Below are 19142 nucleotides of genomic sequence, written 5' to 3' on the forward strand. Positions count from 1 at the left end.
TCATCACCCCGGAGGAGGAACAGGCGGGGGCAAACCCGCCAATTTATTTATATTTAAAAATAAATAAGAATATAAAAAATAAGGTGTTTGTTCTATATTTCTTCAACCCACCCTTCAACATTCCACATCCCAAAACACGATATTAATAAATCAATATTACCAGTATTAGTAAAAATTAATTTCAATGGATGTAAATTAAATTAATAATGTAAATATAAATTAATAAATAATGTATTGACTAATAATAAATATTACAGTAAAAGCGTTACTTTAGTAAATATATACAATTCTTAGCAGTTCATAATAAATGTATACCTAAAATATACATAACCTAACCCTAACCTACAATCGTACGAAAATGGATACATTGCCTGTATCACGCTTTTACTGTGACATATGTATCAAGCAAACGCTTCGGTTTTCCTATTTGTATTGTATTTATTGAAAAAGGATCGTAAGCTCCATACAAGCTCATAGATCCGGAACAGCAATAAGTGGTACATATCATTACAGTAAATTCATATAAAGTCAGTAGAAAAGTCAGAGATGAACAAACTTAATTAAATAGAAATATTGTTCTTTTGTAAGAAGCGCGATATAGTATATAGTTCCTTGAGGTGTGGACCGGCGAGAAAGGTCTCTATGCACCAGGGAGGTTTCGGTTTTCCTATGATTACACGTTGGCAGTCCTCCTGAGTAGGCGCCATCTCCTAACCACTAGCCGAATTAAATTTGTCACGTGACTTGCTCTGTAGTATCCAGATAATGGCGGAATTCGTTTTTGGGAATGCTTTTACGGGAATACACTTTTCGTCCTTATATGAGAAGGTTTTGATCTAAATAAGGGTTCATTCGAAAGAGGAAGGTTCAACGCAGCGCGGTCTGGTCACGGTTTGAGTCACAGAACTGTTTTAGTGACCTAAAAAATACTTGGAATCTGCGGATGTATTTTGTCGATTTTTCCTCTACTTTAGACACTCATATTATTAAATATCAACACAATCTCGTTGAACCATGACCAGACCGCGCTGCATTGGACCTTCCTCTTTCGAATGAGCCCTCACCCAGCCCCAAATCTTCTCATATAAGGACGAAAAGTGTATTCCCGTAAACCCCTTTTTAGGCCCATTTTTGCCGGTAATGTCACCTCGCTGCATTACCCGTGTCTACCCCCTTAAGGTGATGCTAGCGTGGAGCCCGAACTTCGAATTCCGCGTCGGTAAAACAGTCAACGTTTCATCGAAAATTAGGCCGAACAGAAACTGATTTTAACGCCACCTGAATTATCGCATCCAACTAACGGCATGCTATGCTACGTCACTTTTCGCATACACCTAAATGACACACGGATGGTACGATAGCTATATGTATTATGTACGATGAATCGGACCAATTTTTGCGTGTCGCCGGAGAAACCACAGTTTCTCGAGCGAGTTCGGCTCGCCTTTGATGTGGTGGCAGCCGAGAATCGACGCAGCGTACAGGGAAAAAAGCAAGTTTAAATACCCGTATACGTGTGAGACAATACTAACGCAATCAAAATTTAAGATTAAAACCTTTTTATTTTTGACTTTTTTTAAATGAAAATGTTACTAACGTATTTGTGAGATTTTTCTGATAAAAACAAGATCAAACATGACATAATTTGAATTATAATTATTTATTTTCTTATTTATATCTAAATAAGTAAAAATAATGTAAATTATATGGTGTTTGGTCTTATTTTAATCAGAAGAACCTTACAATTACATTGGTAAAAGTTTCATTTAACAAAAATGAAAAATAAAAAAGTTATTGTTGAATTAATATTGTATCACTCAAATGTTTTTTCTCAGGCCCTTTAATTCTCGGACCTCTTTCTCTTTCGGTATTTGTCCTTTTTTACATTCGCCAGCATTGAAGAACTCGCTCCAGCCGTGTTGTTCTTCCAGCATCACATTTTTGTTACCTATTCATCCAATATTTGGGCGTAACGCAAAATCAGGGTCCAGCATAATATCACATTCTATGCTGAAAAAACATACTAACTTCTCTGTCTAAAAAAATTTTAATAACTCTGGCAACATATTTATTTTCGGGGTGCTTTTCATAAGTAATCAGTATTTCACCAAATTGTTCAGAATATCAATTTTTATAACATATAAAAAAATCATTGAAATCGGGAAGGACGTATTTGTTCTTCAGTTTCACTAAAAAAAAGAATAATAATAGCAACAAAAAATAATGATAGTACGTCTTGTGACACATGGGTTGAAAATCGCTATCCTAGTCGATAGAACGATGCGTGAAAAAAAAATGTACGCGTCGGAGTTCATCGCCTCTTCGAGACTCGAACTTCCCATTCTCCACAATACATTGTATCGTCGTCGACGGTTCGGTCGACGCACACATATTCACATATACGAGCTGCGAATGAGCGCGCGGTCGAGCACAGAAAACGAACAAACTGCGCCCTTCAGAAAAAACGAGGAACTAAATTTGTGGTCTGCTTTACCTTTTTGACGTCTTTCGCGAGTGAACAATCAACGAAATCGTAGTTTTCAAATTACTTCTTTCTGGAGACTTGTACATCATCCCTTAGGTACTCGTTTTATTATATCCGCCCCAAAGAATATCAGTCTGGTCCCTATTTGGACAAACTATTGGCAGAAATGTTTATATTACGAATAAATCAATGCAGGTGAGTCCGATCCGCCATTTTCTTGACCGTTGACAGACAGCAATTTCAATATTTTATAAGTTTTTGACGATTTGAATAATATAAGGACCAGACAAATATTCTTTAGAATCTCCTGAACACGTCCCTCAAATTTTTCTTCATTCTGTTTAGAAATGAGGACGTAATTTGAAAACTCGCGTCTAGGGATTTTTCTAGGGACTGTCGGTAAAGTTTTTGACACTCGCATCACCTTAATCATCGAATAAAAATTTTGAAAAAAAATATGATATACAGCTAATGAATACCTACTATTTGCACTTTAATGTGATCAAATATCTTAAATAGTTTCCGAGAAAAAAAATGATAAAGTTTTTGCGTTTTACCCTCATTTCTCCCTTATCAGAGGGGATAGGGGGTTGACATTGCACACAATTGTTGTTTAGGCAAAAAGCATTATGTGGTATAAATATCAACCGAAAGTGTTGCTGGGGCCGATTCACTATGCTTATACGGCTAGACCCTTTCATACTTTTCAATTTTCTATCCTTTTCTCTTTCAATTTTAAATCGTTCGTTAAATAATATTATTTTCCTTTTTCCGCGTCGCGTCATTTTTCGTATATAATTTGCTATCGTTACCGTAACAGTAATACCGTAATAAAAGGCCGATCGCGAACGCGTAGTGCGTGTGCATCAGGTTTTCATCTCTTCTTCGCCTTCCAGATTTCCAGACAACCCAGCGAAAAGCGATTACCAAACGAATACCGTATTATCATATATCATTTAACATCGAGTTTGGTAAGTTATCTATTTCATTTTGTCCAATACGACGAATCTGGATTTAGTGAGGCAAAACGGGCGATCTTGAAACCGCGTGTTCTGGAAGTTTCCCACGAGATCGTTCCGTGCAACATCGCGTTCAAGATATCGAAGGTATTTCGCATTTTTAATAATAATTCCGTTTACGATAACGAGAGGCGGCGCACGAGACCGTTGGTCTTGGAAGTTTTCCCCCTGGGACCGTCTTCCTCTCACTGCGTACTGATTGTTCACCGAAATCGCCGCTCGAATCATCTTAAAATTCTGTCTTACGATACAATAGATTTCAATATTACCTAATTTCACTTATCTTGTCAATATATATATATAACTTTCATTTTTCTGTATTTTCAACAACTCGTACTCACTGTTAACCAAACCATTTTTATTGTTATGTTTTTCTTTTTTTGAGATTATACTTTTTGTTACACATAACTAGTTTCACATTCATTTTTGGTTCACACACACTTCCTTCCGATACATTCACGCTAACCATCTTCGCACAACTTCGCACGAGGGGCCCGTATGGGACCAGAGCATTGGCGGACTCAGAAAAAATTCAGGATCTTACTTTAGATTTTCGATTCTTTTAAATTATTCCAATCGTACCGACCTAACATCGTCGAACACGATTGGGACCGGTGGCAGCGATAATACCGTTCTCAACCGCGTATTAATCATCCAGAAAGTAAAAGAAATAATAATATAAATTAACATGAATTTCTCCAAATTTCTTTTCTTTTTATATTTTGTACGTCGCGCGACGTAACAATAAACATCCTTCGCCGCGCGGTTAAGCAGTGCGACGCACTTGGAAATTTCCCAGCTAACCGCGCCGTACATAGAAAATTCTTGTTCTACCCTACTAGCGAGATACCTCTCCTACCTGCAAGGCATGCGTCAGCCGACCTTTCCACAAGGAATGAGTGCAATTAAGAACGAAACAATTAGTATGGAACGGAATGAAATTGTTTGAATGACTATCGAATGCGAAGGTTTGCGCGACAACCACTGACGTTTGAAATTTGTCGACCGATGTTCAAGAACGTTCGAGACGAAGGTCGACCAAGGCAATAAACATTGACAACGAACTACAGCTAAACGCTAAACGTAGAACGTTTAGAAAATATGTAAATCGTTAAAAATTGATGTACGCGGAACTAATGACAATTAAATGCAGCAACATATTTGCATACATCCGCGACTTGATAATAATTACGGTCTTTTCGTAAACCGCCGAAACGCAAATACGAACGGAATAATTTAATATTATTCATTTACTAGTTGTTCAATATAGCGAGTTAAACATCTATTAAGAAAGCTAGATCTTCTTCGATACCGAAAATATCATTTATAAGAGCTTCTTTGATTAATTGAGAAACAAATAAATTCAAATAGAATAGATTTCGAATATTCCAGAAGTATAGAAATTGCGACGCACGAAATTCACGAAGCGCTGTAGGGGTAAAAAGAGAAAGATAGCCAACGATAGACAGAGTCGGAAGGAAGGTCAAGGAGGGATGAGAACTCGGAAAATGCGCCTAGACAAAACCAATACGCGCGGGCCTTCCCTTGCGACACGTACCCTGATTTGCCAAATGATGTCCCCACTTTGGGCCCATGATCGCGGGTCGAACCCTGAGATACGATCGCTTGACTGAGGCAAATCATTCTTCGTCGAAAAATCGTGAGGTACGTGACGGGGAGCCCGTGTTCGCGTCGAGAAATAGTTTACGCGTGAAAATTGTAGCGATTAGCTGACCGGTAAAGTCCTTGTAAAAGGCAGAGTGCCAGGAGATTACGATTCTTGTTTTCCGCGTAAAGGACTCATACGAATACGTTAAACTATTTTCACACTTTTCAATTATCTATCTTTTTTTCTTTCATTTTAAATCGTTCGTAATAAATTATATTTCTTTTTTCCGCGTCGCGTCGTTTTCGTATATAATTTCGGATCGTCTCGTAACCGTAATACCGAACAAAGGCCGATCGCGAACGCGTGGTGCGTGTGACAAGTTTTCATCTCTTCTTTACCTTCCAGATTTCCAGACGACCCACAGCAAATAGCGATTACCAAACGAATACTGTATTATCTTATATCATTTAACATCGAGTTTGGTAAGTTATCTATTTCATTTTGTCCAATACGACGAATCTGGATTTAGTGAGGCAAAACGGGCAATCTTGAAACCGCGTGTTCTGGAAATTTCCCACGAGATCGTTCCGTTCATCATCATTTAAGGTATCGAAGATATTTAACATTTTTAAATAACAATTTAATTGTTCACCGGAATCGTCGCTTGAATCATTTCAAAATTGCATAATTTACTTTTCTTGTTAATATATATATATTTCTCATTTTTCTGTATTTTCAACAGCTCGTACTCTCTGTTATCCAAACCATTTGCTTGTTACGCTTTTCTTTTGAAATTATACTTTGTGTTACACCTAATTAGTTTCAAATTCATTCTTGGTTCAAACACACTTTCTTCCTATACATTCACGCTTACCATCTTCACACGAATTCGCACAAGGGGCCCGTATGGGACCAGAGCATTGACGGACTCAATAAATAAATTCAGAATCTTACTATAAATTTATCGATTCTTTTAAATTGTTCCAATCGTTACCGACCTAACATCGTCGAGCACGATTGGGACTGGTGGCAGCGATAATACCGTTCTCAACCGCGTATTAATCACTCAGAAAGTAAAAGGGATAATATAACTAAATACCAATTTCTTTTCGTTTTATATTTTGTACGTCGCGCGCCGTATCACGCTCGCGACGTAACAGACGCTTGAAGTTGGAAAGTTTGAACTTTTTGATTGAAGCTGGCGCGAGGCGTCAAATGAAAAGCGGCAGCCGAAGCCGAACGGAGATAAAAACACAAGACGATCAGAAACATGATAGAACGCGAAGCGATCTAATCCGACACACGACACATGTTTGTACGTATTTACAAGTCGTCATAAAGTGCAGTGTTTGCTCAATCGTTTGGGAATGATATTTTGAACTCTAAAGTGGATTTTGGTTTTTATTCATATTAAACTAAAAATGTATTTAATAGAAATATAATCAAACTTCAAGAACAATGAGTAAGAAAAGATCAATTGAAGAGGAACATCGTAATTTTCAAGAAAAATGGAAACTTCAATATTTTTGTGTTCAAAACAAGAATAAAGTATTATGCCTGATATGTAAAAACTCTATTTCAGTTGCTAAGGAATATAATCTTAAAAGGCATTATGACACAAATCACAAAACAGACTATGATCAATACGTTGGAAAACTTCGTGAAGACAAATTGTCGGAATTGAAATCAATTCTTCAAAAACAACAAAGTGTATTCACTAAATCTGTTGGAGATAATACAGCTGCTGTAAAAGTTAGTTATATATTATCACATTTAATCGCAAGCAGATCGAAACCATTTACTGAAGGGGAATTTATTAGCGAATGCCTAATTAAAGCAGCGGCAGTATTATGTCCAGCACAAGTAAAAAAATTTTTAACTGTAAGTTTAAGTCGAAATACTGTAGCTGGCAGAGTTGATGAAATAGTCGAGAATTTGAGAAATCAGCATAATTCAACAATATCAACATTTCAAGCCTACTCTATTGCAATTGATGAAAGTAGAGATATTCGAAATATCGCTCAGCTGGCCGTTTTTATTCACGGATGCGATGTTAATTTAAAAATAAGTGAAGAACTTTTGGAAATCATTCCCATGCATAATACAACCACTGGAGCTGATATTTTTAATGCACTTATGGAAGTTTTGAAGAAGTATAAGTTACCATTGGAAAAGTTGGTTTGTCTTGCAACTGATGGTGCACCTACCATGACCGGTATTACTAAAGGAGTTATTGAAAGATTAAAAGAAACATGCCAACAGCATGGTAATAATAATTTTGAACATTTTCATTGTATTATTCACTAGCAAGTACTATGCTCCAAAGTTTTAAATATCGGACATGTTTTAAAAATAGTCACCAAAATTGTAAATTATATTCGAGAACGTGGACTCGCAGCGGCGACGACGAACCATCAATGAGCCTGTGGCTATTGTATACAGTGAATATGGATTTTTCAGATAGCGATTTTTGTGAGAAGAGATTTATAGAAGCGTATTGAGAAAGTTGTGCGAGTTGTGTGTGGAATGCACCATTGGTGAGTCCCCTCAATTATTAAAATTGTCAAGTTTAAGTTCCGGCAACGGCTATTTTCTCCGCCCGCGCATTATATTCAAAGGTTTCGACGAACCTCACCCTTTTCCAGCCCCCTTTACAATTCCCAATTTTGATCCTTCCATTCGACGCACAACGTATACGGACTTTCCTGCGGACTTTTTCCCCACCCTGAGATTTTTCCCTACCCTACACTGTCCTCCACTGCGTACTCCCCCGCGAAATACTGTAAGGGCGGAAGTGCCACGAAACCCATCCCCTGTAAGCACCTCCGATACCCCTTTCCTTTTTTGATTTCGATTGCCACCGCGAGTGGCTGGCGCCCAGCGATTGTAACGAGTTTTGTAACGAAAATTATATTATAGAGTGAACCCCCAAAAGGGTCACAGTATGTATAATATACAATACATTGAGCTTGACACTGAGTCTAATAAATTCATAATACATAATATAATCATTCTAAAAATCGTATTTTATCGATTTTTTGAACCTTGAAAACATGCAGCCCCCAACTTAATACAAAATAATCATGTGGCCCGTAATAACATATGAGTTTGACATGCCTAGTGTAATATGTACCGAAAATCACGATAAAAATGGGAAAGGGGTGGTTCTCCATGCAGAAGTAAATCAGAAATATATTTAGAATGTCAATCTTTAATTATTGATTCAGTCAACTTGCAATCATAAATTTAAGACTGCTCTCCCATTGAATCGACTAAGAAGCAACATCAAGCACGTGTGCACCTGAAGGGCAACGTATGTAGCTAATCCAATCATATTTGTGAACAATGTCATGACTTGCAGAAGTGCCGTGATTTGGCTCTTATTATTCTTATTACGTCCACTACACTATTCAAACAAAATTAAAGGACGTGATAAAAAAATGTTCCATCTGACTTTTTGTAACTTTATAATAAAAAGTGGTACATAATTCTATCTGGACTCATCTTAAAATGAGAGGGGGTCCAAGAGTTGCCTCTGTGAATACCGGGTCTTACTGGGTTGCCAGGCCACTCGGCTGTATTTTCACTTACACGAAAATTACTCTTTCACCGGTGGGCCCTCCGGTTCATCCAGCTCGACAAACGTTAACTCAAGAAATTAAACATATTATTTCTTTTCCAAATTTTTACAAATTGAAATGTCACTATGGACATTACAAAATTTCTTTCTACACTGAGTGCACCATGAATTAAAAGATTGCACTGTCTCGTTTAAAATGACCCCTGAAAAGCTGCGGCACGATCTTTTATCTAAGTTTGAATGAAAAGCGCGTCAGCAGTGTTACAACAACTCTAGGTACACCAGCAAAAGCTTACACAACCGCCTTGTATCTTTGTGTGTCTCCACATGTGTAATACCACCACGATGCCTTATTATTTATCGGCATCGTTAATGCATGTTGATGCATTGTCTCATTGATTCTTGCAGTTTTGAATCACTGCAGTGTCATAACAGTTCTTTAGAGACTCCTCAATGTTGGATCTAACAGATCCCATACATGCTTGAACGGATTAACATCGGGATTTACCCCTGGGTGGTGGTGAATAGTCGACATACTATGCGACTGAAGAAAGTGTGCCAAACAGTGTAACCAGCTTGTAATGTACCTTGGGGTTAATCTGATGTCTACTGCACATGTTTCGATCGAAGCAGTTTTCAGGAATCATTTTAAAGGTATCACTACAATATCCAAATTTATGATGAATTGATTCTTAAAATTTTTTAATGTCCACAACACTGTTTCAATTTTTAACAATTTAGGAAACAAACGGTATGTTTAATTTCTCAGATGTTACATAGATTGACAAATTGATTAAATCGAAAAAATAGAAGCAGCACATGCTATATGAATTTTTATCATATAGTTACAAGGGATCAAATATCGGCAAATTTTTTATCACAATTCAATGATCCTTTGTGTGCAATCCGTTGGACAGTACTTAATTTGGTAGAGACCGGAAAATACTTTCATAAAATTAGTTTAAAGGGTTATTCTACTCCGGTATCAGAAAAATTGAGCTACTTTTCACCATTTATTCTGAAAAAAATTAACTGTTTTGGTTTTTATTAGACAGCTCTTATATAATATTATTAATCTTTTTAGTTGCTTCAAATAGAACATCTTTAATGGTGTTGAAATTGCACCTCAAAAAAATATCTGTATCCATGGTGAGAGCCTTACACTGTAGGGAATTTCTGTAAGGAGGCTTATTAGAAACAAAAAATGTTTTCTTTGTTTTAAGCAACTAAAAAGGTTATTTAAAAAATGCTATTACATTATATAAGAGCAGTGTAATAAATGCTGAAAAATCTATTTCGTTGTAGGAGGTATTTGCTTAGAAAAAAGCTGCATTAAATAGCTTAATTTTTAGGTGTCGAAGTAGAATGATCCCTTAATTGACGATGAGTAAATGGATCATTAAAGCTTGACGTAGTAATTCGATCTATACCAAGCCGTGACATTGTTTAAAAATACAAATCTGTGACTTGGTGCAAGAAATACTAATGTCAGTTTTTATAAAGTTGAAATATTAGCACTTAAAGATACGTAAAACAATTTACGCTCAACTAATTGTTTACAGATTGAATACCGGTTATTTCGTCATTTTTGCAAAAATATGACATTTGCACTTCTTGTAACAGGCCATAGAAATACACCATCCGAGTATGAGGAAACCCATTCAATCAACTCTCAGCACCTTTCGGATGTTCACGCTCCTGCCGGAGCTTCGCAGCTGATTCTCTGAAGATCACAACCCTGTATCAGAAATTGTCACTTTACTATGTAAGTTTACATCCTCGACTCATCTCTGCATGAAAAATCACTCCATTCTTGTTTGTACCACAATTCTCGGCACATTCTGTATATGAATGATGTATGTACTGTAACGTGATGCCACGAGTGCCCCACCCCCCATGATATATGAAGTATATGAAGAAAACGTAGGTGAAGAGATTCAGATTATCGAAGAAATTATAGACGAAATAGATTTCGATGCCGAAGAAAATCAAGTAAGTAACAACAATGAAGGCGAAGAAACAATTAAATCAGTGTTGGAAGGTAATGAGCTGATAGTGAGCGATGAAATACCTTCCGTAGAAGACATGAACGAAGAAACGAATGAAGATGTTGCAAGTTACAACAGCGACTGGGTGGTAGAAAAAGCGGAACCACAACAGTCGGAAACACAAATTTCAAAAGGAATAGATTTTGTTGATTTTGGATAGGGTTTTGAAGAAGTAAAAAATCTTGCAACACATTCGACTATTGGATGTGCCATCGAACATTTTGACATAGTTGGATGTCAACAATACGGATTGGAAAAAGTGTGCCATGTACAGTGCCAATGTGCAATTACGTAGAGCGCATACCCTGTCTTCGACAGAACGATGACACTATGGACATCAACCACGCCGCTGTTTCCGCAACAATGGTGACGCGCGACGGATAAAATCAACTAGAAGCATTATTGTCTGGTGTAAATGTGTTCTGTACGACGAAAAGAATTCACGAAAAATGTCAGAATGACATAATCCATGCCTTCGAAGTGGCCGTACAACGCGAAATGGAAGATGCTGGAAAAGAAGAAAAAGAATTAGCTATAGCAAGAGGCGACATACATCCAGAATCTAATATGCCATGGATCTCAGTTGTCGCAGATGACAGCTGGATGAAAAGATCATACCGCGGAGGAGATTACAATTCTCTTTCTGGCGTAGGAGCCACCATGGGATATAACACGAAGGCAGTGCAGTGTATGGTTCGTGGAAGAGCAATTAAAAAGAAAGAAGAAGCGCCCGAGCATTGCTGTTTCAAAAACTGGAGTCGTCAGATAAGTTCAACCGGTATGGAAAGTGCTGCTATCATCGAAAGATTCAAATGCAGTATAGAAATGCACGGCCTAGTATACACTCTATATTAGTTGCCGATGGCGATATCTGTGTGTTCAAGAAGAGATTGGACAATAATCCATATAAAGAGTATAGGGTGCATGTACGAAAAATAGAATGCACCAATCATCTACTACAGAATTTCAGTAGAAAAATAAACATCTTGGAGAACTTATGAGCATAGTGGGATAACGATTAGACGAAGAGGAGCCCAGATTGGATTCTTTGTGGGAAAAGGACCGAATCGACGTTCCCTTCAAATAAATGTGCATAAATCTATGAGTTTAATTTTAGCCGTAAGCCTCGTACTGACTTGTGGATTTTGCCCAAACGAATGCTCTCGGCGAACGAACGTGAAATTTCTCCGGCTGTTCGCACAAACCTTTCTACCTGGGGTACCGTAAACCTTTCTATTTGAGTTCTTTCTTCCGTAAACCAGTCGAAGTCAGAATGTCGACAGGAACAGATGTCACGATCGCCAGTGCAGCGTATATTGTTATAAATACAATAATTAAAAGAAAAAGAAGAAGAAAAAATCAAGATAAACGATGGTGGATTAGTCAAATATATAAAAATAGAGCAACCTCTAGTGGTGAAAATCTAATTAGAGATTTACAGGTAGAAGCTAGTGGACATTTAAAAAATGTTGTGTGCCTTTTAGCAACGGGAGATTCATATACGAGTCTTCAGTATCTATTTAAAGTATCCAAACAATTAATATCAAAAATTGTTCCGGATTTCGAAAATCAGTTTATGACGGTTCATCAGGCCATATCATAAACTGAGTTTTTCCGACCTACTTGAACCTGGCACCCGACTTTGAAAAAATCAATTTTTTCCAATTGCATTGTATTCTCCTTCGTATGTACCCGTTTGTACCACTTTCCTTTTCGTTTGTATCCTAAGGGGTGAAAAGATATGAGGGGGTGAAAATAGCCTAGCACCCCACTTTAACATTTTTCAAATCTTTTTACGGGTGCTGTTTCTTAATCGTTTGTACCCGTTAGTACCACAAGGGGGTCGTTTGTACCGTCTTTTGAAAAAACCTGCAAGGGGTAACTTCGTCATTTTTTAAGATATTCGAAATCTGAAAGCGGGTGCTGTTTCCTAATCGTTTGTACCCGTTTGTACCACCTTCACTTTCGTTTGTACCCCAAGGGGTTCGTTTGTACCGTCTTTTGAAAAAAGCACCAAGGGGCAACTTCGCCATTTTTGTATATTTTTTATATTAATGACATAAAGACTATAAATATTGCGTAACTAGTATTACTAACTTCAAATCTACGACCTACAGTATTTCATCGTCTATGCGGTGGTCGGAAACTCTATAGTGGCTCGTTAAAAGAAAGGAACTATTTGTGATGATGAGATCTCTTATGTGCTGAATAACAGAAAACAACGCAAAACTGTTTCCACCCCCATAACATGGACTATGGCACATAAAAAAAAATACGTGTTGAATATTTTTATAAAACCTATATTTCCCCAAAGTTTCATCAAAATAGGCGTGTTACACTTCGATACGTTCCATTGTATGTGCTGTTGAGTCGCGAAAATAATTGTTGGAAACAGTAATGTGTTTCTCGGTAATTATTTAGATTATGGACGGCGGAATCAAATTTGATGATAAGTGACCAAGTCTTCTCAGTTATATGTATAGTGATCGATATTATCGACAGCCTTGATGATTCATTATCGACAATCTTGAACAGGTAGTCATTAAAAAATGTTTAAAGGTACTTAATATTTAGAACAAATATACGCGTTAATGCTTAAACAATTAGAAAACAGCACCCACAAGGAGATTTGAAAAATCTTCAACAACGCCAAAGTTGCCCCTTTGTGCTTTTTTCAAAAGTCGGTACAAACGAACCCCTTGGGGTACAAACGAAACTGAAGGTGGTACAAACGGGTACAAACGATTAAGAAACAGCACCCGTAGAAAGATTTGAAAAATGTTAAAGTGAGGTGCTAGGCTATTTTCACCCCCTCATATCTTTTCACCCCTTAGGGTACAAACGAAAAGAAAAGTGGTACAAACGGGTACAAACGAAGGAGAATACAATGCAATTGGAAAAAATTGATTTTTTCAAAGTCGGGTGCCAGGTTCTGGTAGGTGTTTTTCCGAAGGGTAAATTCGGCAGCGGTCGACTAACGGTACTTGGAAATTTGTAAACGGCACAGTAAAATTGTTCGCACGAATATCCTTTGATGGACCGACAGCCGTCGGAACCGTTCGTTCGTGCCCAGGGCCTTCGCGAACACATAACGGGCCGTTTTCGGCGCACGAATGCTCTAGTGAGTACGAGGCTACAGCCGTCGAAAAGCGTTCGTTCGCACTCTGGGTCTTCGCGAACACATTAACGGGCCATACTCACTTGAGCATTTTTGCCCGAACGAACGTTTTCGGCGCGCAAATGCACAGGTCAGCACGAGGCTTTAGATGGCATAGTCAGAGGTGTGCGTGGACGGATTTTCGGCCACGGTTTTGAAGGCTTTAGAAAGTAGGCCATGCGATCCAGAATTGTACAAAACAACCGAAACCACAGGTAAATTGCATTGATGATCATTCTTTACATTTAAATGAATTTAAAAAATTGGTGAAAGTAAGAGTTTCTGATTCTAGTTTTAAATGCGAAATCGAAGTTGAAGCTTTGTTTGATACTGGAAGCCGAATTACTCTCATCAAAGAACAATTTATTCCGCGACATATAATTACAGTAAAAGCTGGATATATGCAACAGAGATTGGGACCCAGACGTTGCATATATCCAGCCGAGGTGTCGATTCTGGGCATTTAATGTTGCATATATCCAGCCAAAGTGTCGATTCTGAGTCCATACACATCGTTTGTATTTAGCCGCGATGTCAATTCTGCGTTCGTACACATCATTTAGACAGGCTCTACACCAAAGATGCATCAAACACGCGACGCGCGACGTGAGGTAAATACCGCGCATATAAAATTGTTTAAATTTTTCAGGATCAATTTGCTGCACTGGTTTACGCAATTTAGCAACATGTAACATTTACATTACGTTGCATGTTGTATATTGCATGTTGCATGTGGTATATTGCGTGTTTGATGCATCTTTGGTGTACGGCCTGCCTTATACATATGTAGCCGATGTGTCAATTCTATGTTCTTTATTCTATTATTATTGCTTACTTATTTTATTATTATTCTATTATTATTGTTAGCTTGTAGGTTACTTTAATTTTCAATAGGAAAAAGCTGTCCGATTTGAAATCACAGGCTTTTCCTAACACCATAAAGCATCTAATTTCTAGTCAATAGTTCCGCAGCGTATTCTGAATAAATAAATAAATAAATATAATTCAAGCTATATCGTGTTCGGTATCATTTTAATCAGAAAAATCTCACCAATGCGGTAGTAAAAATTTTATTAAAAAAAAGTCTACAATAAAAAAGTTTTGTAATCTACTGTCTGTCCCTTTCTACGTTCACGCTTGGCTGGTCGTCGCGTGTAACCCGAGATTCGACACGAAAAAGGCAGCATGCCTCACGGTAAGTGAAGGTACCGCGGCGGAAACAGGTACCTGCGCAGGTACCTCCGAAGAAACAATCACAACTATATCTGCTGCGGATGATTTTCTTACGGAGAGATTATATGAAGAAAACATATAAAATATAGAAAATGTTGAAAAGTGGAAACTATCGATGAAATTGTACAAGAAGGAGATTTCTACAGGGTGTCATGTAACGCATTTTCACGCTCCTAGATGGTGGTAGGGGGGGTGATTCTGAACAACTTTTTCCTTTGCGAGAAAGTGGTCCGAAGCTTCCTTTTTGAATTATTAAGCAAAAACACTGACCAATCCGAGCGCGTATAACGCGCGGGCTCAGGGACGGCAGCGTCGCCTACGAAGCGGGGTTTGACGTAGGTCGCGAACGAACGGCTCGGCACCCCGTTAGCATAGCACAATAAAAAAATTTAACTAGTTAAACATTTTTTGTTGTTGTTCAAAACGAATACGGAATCTAATCTCTTGTCGCCTGTCATTATGTAAAAAAGGAAATTTTAAACATTCTAAATAACAAATAAAAATGTTTGAAATGAAATAATGAATACAAATTTTAAAACAATTTCAGTGAAACTTACCCATTCGTTCGTAAATTCCTATCTGGGTCAATCCTGGGTTATTGTGTCGGTCTTCATCACTTGACGAAGAAACACGTGAGCAGAACAGCTGATTTCACGGTCGGGCTAGTGAACTCGCCTCGTTTATTGCATTTAGGTATCGCACTCGCGCAGCCCCTTTCGGGGTCGATTTTTTCACTGAAACGACCACACAAAATCACTGTCACTTTTCACGCACTTTAACCTTATGACTTGAATTATTAAAGTTAGCTGCATAATGAATAAGTAAACTTATGTTTACTGTACGCTTAATAAATTGCTGGCCTCGAAAGGGGCCGATTGTTTTAATCGATGAACCAATGTTTTCTCTACGTGTAAACAATAGGTGGTCCCGAAAGGGGCCGATTGTTTTAAGAATGCATGAAGGATTCAATGTATCCCCCTTGATGCTCCAAGCAAATCGCTGCGCGTGAGGCAACTGACTGCTGCACCTTCCGCAATGTGTCTACGGTAATGTTTGCGACGGCACCATGAATTAGTGCCATTGCCTGGTCCGCCGTTTCAAACTTTGGAAATGTTTATTGTTCCAACCATTCGAAAAATCGGCAACGTTGACTTTTTCCAGGCAGGTAAACTCTCCGATATAGAAGTTACTGTAACACGTTTGCCGATTGCTAATTGACCCTTCGGAAAAACCCACTTTGGGGATGAAGCGAAAAAGTCAAATTCAGGTAAACCTATCTCATAAACTTCGTATAAATACCGTCAAATTGTTGGAACAGAAATCATTTTCAAAGTGAAAAGCTAGGTGAAAACATCATGACGCGTTCGACCGAGGAGTATTATAATATGTTTTGCATTTATGTGGAATGCAACTATAACTCCAATCTTGCTGCCGAGCAATATTGTGAACAGTACGGACCCGTTAATGCACCAAGTGCACCTACTTTTCGGCACCTTGCTTCGCGGCTTCGCACAACAGGATCGCTGCTACCGGTCACAACGGATACCGGCCGCACCACCCGTTCCTCCGTAGCTCAGGAAGAACATGTTCTTGCTGAGTTTGAGGAAAATCCGACCACGAGCATACGCGAGGTCAGCCGATGCACCAAGTAAGTAATAATTTTAAGTAATTATAATAATTTTAATATGAAAATATAATTCTTGTTTTAATATTTTTGTTTCATTTGAGTGTTGGCCGTGGAACCGTGTACCGGATCGTGCAGGAGAATCAACTGCACCCGTACAAATTCACGCGGGTGCAGCATCTGTACCCGCAAGATTACATCCAGCGGATGGAGTATTCCCGGTGATTGTTGGGAAAAATCGAACGGAATCCGTCGTTCAGCACGTCTGTTTTGTGGACAGATGAAGCCCTCTTTACACGAGAGGGATGCTTCAACGCCCACAATTCACACGTGTAGAGCGATGAGAATCCGCACGCGATTCGCCCACATGCAGCGCAGCACCGCTGGTCATTAAATGTATGGGCCGGGATTTGCGGCGATTTTATCGTTGGGCCGTACATTCTACCGAGTAGATTGGACGGCCCGGCGTACAGAGTGTTTTTAGAACATGTCCTTCCGGATCTCATGCAGAGAATTCCTCCCGAAATTCGGGGGGACATGTTCTATCAACATGATGGTGCACCTGCACATTTCGCCGTAAATGTTCGCGACTACCTACATGAAGCCTTCCAGGACAGGTGGATTGGCCACGGTGGGCCTGTAGCGTGGCCCCCACGATCACCGGAATTGAATCCGTTGGATTTTTATTTTTGGGGGTATCTGAAGGTATGTTTACAGTTATGTATCCATTTAATTATGTTTTTGTATTTTTAATAATAATTATTTTTATTCAATAATTATTTTAGAGCGAGGTATATCGACACCCCATTGAAACGACGGGCGAGGCAATGGCACTAATCCAAGGTGCCGTCGCAAACATTTCCGTAGACACATTGCGGAAGGTGCAGCGGTCAGTTGCCTCACGTGCAGCGATTTGTTTGGAGCATCAAGGGGGATACGTGGAACCCTTCATGCATTCTTAACACAATCGGCCCCTTTCGGGGCCACCTATTGTTTACACGTAGAGAAAACATTGGTTCATCGATTAATACAATCGGCCCCTTTCGGGGCCAGCAATTTATTAAGCGTACAGTAAACATAAGTTTACTTATTCATTATGCAGCTAACTTTAATAATTCAAGTCATAAGGTTAAAGTGCGTGAAAAGTGACAGTGATTTTGTGTGGTCGTTTCAGTGAAAAAATCGACCCCGAAAGGGGCTGCGCGAGTGCGATACCTAAATGCAATAAACGAGGCGAGTTCACTAGCCCGACCGTGAAATCAGCTGTTCTGCTCACGTGTTTCTTCGTCAAGTGATGAAGACCGACACAATAACCCAGGATTGACCCAGATAGGAATTTACGAACGAATGGGTAAGTTTCACTGAAATTGTTTTAAAATTTGTATTCATTATTTCATTTCAAACATTTTTATTTGTTATTTAAAATGTTTAAAATTTCCTTTTCTACATAATGACAGGCGACAAGAGATTAGATTCCGTATTCGTTTTGAACAACAACAAAAAATGTTTAACTAGTTTAATTTTTTTATTGTGCTATGCTAACGGGATGCCGAACCGTTCGTTCGCGACCTACGTCAAGCCCCGCTTCGTAGCCGACGCTGCCCCCCCCACACCGCCGCCATCTAGGAGCGTGAAAATGCGTTACATGACACCCTGTATACAGAAGAACATGAATTGAATACCACCGATGAAGACGAAGAAATAAATTGGTTGGTAGAGAAAGCCGAACCACAACAGCCAAAAGAACCAATTTCGGAAGGAATAGATTTTGCTGATTTTGCATATGTATACGAAGAAATAAAAAATCTTGCAAAACACTCACCTATTGGCTGTGGCATTGAACATTTTGAAATAATTGGATGTCAACAATATGGCTTAGAAAAAACGTATAATGTACAGTGCCGAATGTGCAATTACGTAGGACACATTCCGTGTCTTCGAAAGAATGATGGCATTATGGATATTAACCATGCCGCTGTTTCTGCAACAATGGTTACGGGCGGCGGATATAATCAACTGGAGGAATTACTCTCTGGCGTGAACATGTCTTGCATGACAAAAAGGATGTACAAGAAATGTCAGGATGACATAATCGATGGCTTCGAAGTGGTCGCACAACAAGAAATGGAAGAAGCTGGAAAAGAGGAAAGAGAATTGGCTATTGCAAGAGGCGCTGTGCTTGCAGGATATAATATACCGTGGATTCCAGTTGTCGCAGATGGCAGCTGGATGAAAAGATCGTACCGCGGAAGAGACTACAATTCTTTTTCGACCATACCATACGAGAAAAGTGCTGTATATCAGCGTGAAAAATAAATTTTGTATGATTTGCCAAACAGCAGCAAAAAAGAAAGAAGCAGCGCGCGAGCATTGCTGATTCAAAAACT

General features: G+C 38.7%; 1 protein-coding gene across 1 annotated transcript; it reads left to right on the plus strand.

The window, feature by feature from the left end:
* Nucleotides 1-6571: 6571 nt before the first annotated feature.
* Nucleotides 6572-10420, plus strand: LOC123988605 (general transcription factor II-I repeat domain-containing protein 2-like). Its single transcript, XM_046289292.1, has 3 exons — nt 6572-6575; nt 6696-7379; nt 10317-10420. The coding sequence occupies exons 1-3, from the start codon at nt 6572-6574 to the stop codon at nt 10418-10420; spliced, it is 792 nt and encodes a 263-aa protein (XP_046145248.1).
* Nucleotides 10421-19142: the final 8722 nt, after the last annotated feature.

Source organism: Osmia bicornis, chromosome 16 (genome assembly GCF_907164935.1).
Source record: "Osmia bicornis bicornis chromosome 16, iOsmBic2.1, whole genome shotgun sequence".
Taxonomy (NCBI): Eukaryota; Metazoa; Arthropoda; class Insecta; order Hymenoptera; family Megachilidae; genus Osmia; species Osmia bicornis.

Bases quoted from the DNA above. Each gene is read 5' to 3' on its own strand.
- LOC123988605 (XM_046289292.1), top strand. The intron at 7,380-10,316 runs GTAATAATAATT...TTCTTGTAACAG, and splicing joins AGAAACATGCCAACAGCATG to GCCATAGAAATACACCATCC.